The following is a 4,871-nucleotide window of genomic DNA, read 5'->3' as shown; positions in this document are numbered from 1 at the left end:
AAGATAAAAGATTTAACAATTTAATATATCAAAAAAAAATTGAATAGAGATTAAACTAAAATAATATTAAAAAAAATATTTAAATGCTAGATTCACATATAAAATCTAATAGATCTCTAACAATAATAGACTTAAACCACTCGATTTAAGATTAAAATAGATTAATAAATCAATCTCCTATCTTCTTAGTTAAGCAAAAATCCAATACAAAATTTCGAAAAGAAAACTTGAGCATAAAAAATTCTCTTTGTTGAGGTGGGATAAATTGGCCCTTTTATACCCACTAACTTATGCAAATGATAAACTAATATATTGTATAGCAAGTAGCTTGCACGAATAATAAAATGGCATGTTGTACGGCTTTAAAAAACTGCAAAAAATAAATGTAATTGAACATTTCAAATACAGTTTATTAAATTGCAACTAAAACATTCAAGCACAATCTTTGAATTTATAATTTATATAGCACCAACGATAGTTGGTGTTATGTCCTGCCCTATTTTTTAAATTATAAAATACTTAATTACCAGCAATGATAGTTGCAGTCATGTCCTTGCCTCTTTTTAAATTTACAAAACATAATTATCAGCAATGGTAGTTGCTGCTATTTTTTAAATTATAAAATACTTGACTACCAGCAATGATGGTTGCTGTCATGTCCTTGCCTCTTTTTAAATTTACAAAACAGAAATGGTGGTTATTGCTATTCTGTCCTGCTATTTGGCCGGCCCAGATATGTATAGAGGCATGCCGTTTTGGAGCCAGAATAGCTACAGCCGGCCCAGATATGTCTTATGCCCATGAATTTGTCTTCACATTGATTCTTGTGCAGTCTTATTGTGAGAAACAAGAGCTTGAAGACGACGCTCGAACACAGCAAAAGCATCATCTCGCCTCAGCAAGCTCAAGCGAACATAACGTTTATCTGCCCCAAATTCTTTTGCGGCACGACCAATGATTCCAGCCTTCTCCAACACCGCTGCACAATCCTCTTCCTCCCTCTCGCATTTCACCCACGCATATGCTGAAAAATTCTCATTTTCAGAAATTTATCAGAATAAAATGTTTTTGCTGTTCTAGTTCACTCTGTTAAGTTTGATTTTCTTAGTACTGTTCATTTTAAAGGTAAAATTTTTTTCCTTTCATAATGAAATGTGAAATGGTTTGACAAATTTTTTTTAATGATCATGGACTGTAATTCGAAATATTGGTACATAATAAAATGTGATCTAAAATATTGACAATTATTTTGAATGATCGTAGAATGTAATCCTAAATATTAGGACACACAAATCCAGAAATAACAGCGATCAGATTTATAGATTGTCTGATATCTTTAATCTTTTACCTGGGGAGGGATCGGTGACTTTTCCGAAAAAGTTACAGTAAAGAGGTTGCAGATTCTGAAGCGAGAATCGATCAGACGCGCTAAAAATCCGCTCAAGGCTCTCCCATCGCCTTCTCATAACAGGGTAAGCGTAGTGGAAAAGCAACTGCTTTGAATCTGTTTTGAAAGCTTTCATCCCCTTGGACTGTTTGTAACCGCTTATTATTGCTTTTAGTAATGTCGTTGCTCTTAACTGTGTATCATGAGATACGCCCAATGTATTGTACTGGATGTATAGATACATCTTTTGATATAGGTCGTAGTCCTTGATAATTGCCCATCTGCAAAAATCGCCATCGATATTAGTTGAATGGAAGTCTGTACGGATGAAAACCAAGTTAAAAAATTCTGACAGGGTCGGTGCACAGCGTTTGGTACGAAGCTACAGAGGATACGGAGCATATTAAGTCTCCAGAAAATTTGCATATTAATTCGTGATTCCTACTGAATCTGCCTGTATCAATGGACTTTCAATGTATAAAATTATCAAACCAGACAATTTTAGGTTCTAAGATGAAGAATGAAATAATTTACCCTAGCCTGCTGCCTGCATGTCCAGTAAGTTTGGAGATTGTGAAAAGCATTATATCTTCGTCTACCGGGTGAGAGATTGCAGTGAAGTGAGGCCAGTAATAGGCATGATCGTAAACTGCCTTTACATTTTTGCCTTTCAAAACGGCTTCGTTCGGCTGAGCATCCGGATTGTTTGGAGAAGTTACGAATTCGATGAATGTCGTTGAGTTGAGGGATTTCGTCCTCTCTTGAAAAGCCCTCGCGTCTCCCGTCCACAAATTGTCCGATGAGTCGAATAATTCCGTCTGCCCTTTGTAAGCCTGCAAATTGAACATAGAGGTAGAAAGGATGTCTTCAATTTTCCAGAGAATTTTTCTGTAGTAAATCTGAAAATTGTAAACTTTGCCAAATTCATTATTTAAATATGTGAAATCTTTGGAGGTTGCCTGTATCTTCCAATTTTCAGCTCTGTAAATTTTATTGACAGTGAAATCTAGATATAAAATAAAGAGAAATTCTGTGAACGATTGAAATAGAATTTCTTCATGGAGATGATTTGAGAAATTACCCCGTAATATGGCACAGCTGCTACTACTTGTGCCGGGTTTGAAGACTGTGTTGGAGAAAGGCTGTTAATTGCGGCATTGATGAGCTGCATGGAACCCGTTCCGAGCACGATATATCTTTCTTCTGTAACAGCGTTGCCTACGAGCGCATGAATGGCACGAATCTGTTCCTCTAATTCAGGGGAAAACATTGCCGCCGAGCCGTCTTTAATGCGATAGCTCATCCTATACCAGGCAGGTACAACAGTTGCTCCTGCCTCAGAATTTGCCATCCAGAATGGCTCCAGAAACCCAGGATCTCCACTGTAGCACAAAAATTCCTTCAGGATTACAATAAATACTTCGAATAGCCAGAGTCAACACAGATAAAAAGGGGTTTTTTTCCCTTTGACTTTGGAGCCAGATCGAAATGATCCAAATCAATCAATATGAAATACAGTTGAATCTATAGATCTAAAAGGTGTGGAGGAAGATTAGTTTTCAGAGAATTATACTAGATTTGTGATATAATTGATCTTGTGGTTTTATTTATAGAAGGCAGTTTCTTTCAAAGAAAAGTCTCATGAAACAAAGCTGTATGAGAGTAGATTTACCATTACACTAAAAACAGGCTTTTGTGGTAAAGAAAGAGTATTTATAGAAAAGCCCGCAAATTAGCATTACAGTAAAAACAACAAACTTTTCTGGTACAGAAAGGGTTTCTACGGAAAAGCCAGCAAATTAGCATCTCACTAAAAACATCGGACTTCTGTGCCCAAAAAAGGATTTTCACAGAAAAGCCCGCAAAACACAGACAGTTATGAGCTCACAGACTTACCAAAGCTTTGCCAAATTCAGAAATTTAAGATTGAAACAAGAAATTCCAAAAGCAAAGAATAAAATCTGACCTATCTGCGTTTGCCACACAATTGGGATCGATTTCAGAGCAATCCGGTCCCAAATAGCACTCATTACACTCGCAAACAGGAGTTCCGTCTTGATTCCGCCGGAAAGTATCAACAAAGACGTATCCATGGCCAGAGCAAGAATACTGTGCTGCCGCCTCGGCTTCCTCCGCAGCTTTTCTGCTCCACCCGAGACTCTGCAAATTCTCTGTCTTGCTGCCCCTGTTTAGCAGTTGCCCGTGTTTTCCGATTATTACCAGACACAGGGCATTGAATAGAAGGGATAAAATGAGCAGAAAACCCCAACGTGAATGGGGCTGGGAGGAGATTGGAGAAGATTGAAGGAGAAAAGCCTGCTGGGCCATCTTAGAGTTTCAGAAATCTTCCCAACTCTCCAAGAGCAGAGGCACTTGTGGCCGGCTTCGAACACGAGGAACCCACAAAGATTAATATTTACGCATTTTTTGTCAACCAATGAACAGACAAAAGGTAGGAGGAATCAACTTCAAGATTTTTAATTGGAATCAAACATAAATGTTTTGAATGGAATCAGATAAATATTGTAAATTAAGAACTGTTTGGTCCACGTTTTTCCCGAGGATGCAGGGAAGTGGGGCAATGTTTAGTTAGGCATAAGATGGTGGCTTTCATTAGGGAAAGTGTCCTAGTTAACTTTGTGTATCTATATATCTTAAACTGTATATTCAATTTTGAGGATTTTTTAGTTGTCTTTGTGTGCGATTTAATTGTTTATAACTACTAGTATATCTATATTTAAAAAATATAGGTAAATTATGCAGAGAGATATCTTATAATAGAAGGGAATATGAGGATTGCAACAATATAATAGAGTTGCTTAAGTATGTACTAGCATTATTTAAGACGACAACATGAACCTGGAATTTAGAATCATCATATACTCACAATGCTAAGCCCACTCCTCCACTAACCTCTCAACACTAGTTTTTATTGATTCTTCCCTTTTAAATACTATGGTACTCTTCCACTATCATTTGACTGTAATGGTTTCATATAGTTGGAGACAAGTGGCAAGGGTTCTCTTTTATTTGGAGCAATAAAATAACAACTCCACAAAAACCAAAAATGGCACATTTCATGCATTTACCCATCATTTGTACGTTAAATTGTTTCAAAATTGATTTTTTGTTTACAGACATTTTGATGTCATTGTAGATGTCTCTCGGCATAATTATTTTGGCACGGAGTCATTTATATATCTTAAACAGTATATTCAATTTTGAGGATTTTTAAGTTGTCTTTGTGTGCGATTTAATTGTTTATAGCTATACTTTTAGCATGGAGTAGTAATGACGTATGTTGTGGGATCCGTTATGTGCGTAAGAGTAAAAAAATACACATTTCAAAGTGTCGCCAATACCTACTTAATGATGCCCCAATAACCGTGCACTTAAAATTGTCAATACTTATGCACAAATGCTTAGTAGTAGTGTACTATGGGTACCAATAAAGGTGCACAAATGGGCCAATTATGGTCCAAAA

General features: G+C 36.5%; 1 protein-coding gene across 1 annotated transcript; it reads right to left on the bottom strand.

Moving 5' to 3' along the window:
- Positions 1–386: 386 nt before the first annotated feature.
- LOC131068754 (tryptophan aminotransferase-related protein 4) lies at positions 387–3,875 on the bottom strand. Its single transcript, XM_058004007.2, has 5 exons — positions 3,354–3,875; positions 2,469–2,769; positions 1,922–2,220; positions 1,349–1,668; positions 387–1,024 (listed from the first exon to the last, which is right to left on the bottom strand). Exons 1-5 carry the CDS (start codon positions 3,713–3,715, stop codon positions 813–815), a joined length of 1,494 nt encoding a protein of 497 aa, XP_057859990.1. The 5' UTR covers positions 3,716–3,875; the 3' UTR covers positions 387–812.
- Between the last annotated feature and the right edge of the window lie 996 nt (positions 3,876–4,871).

This window comes from Cryptomeria japonica, chromosome 5 (assembly GCF_030272615.1).
Source record: "Cryptomeria japonica chromosome 5, Sugi_1.0, whole genome shotgun sequence".
Lineage (NCBI taxonomy): Eukaryota > Viridiplantae > Streptophyta > Pinopsida > Cupressales > Cupressaceae > Cryptomeria > Cryptomeria japonica.
The sequence above is the reverse complement of the archived record's forward strand: the minus strand, read 5'-3'. Positions and strand labels throughout refer to the sequence as shown.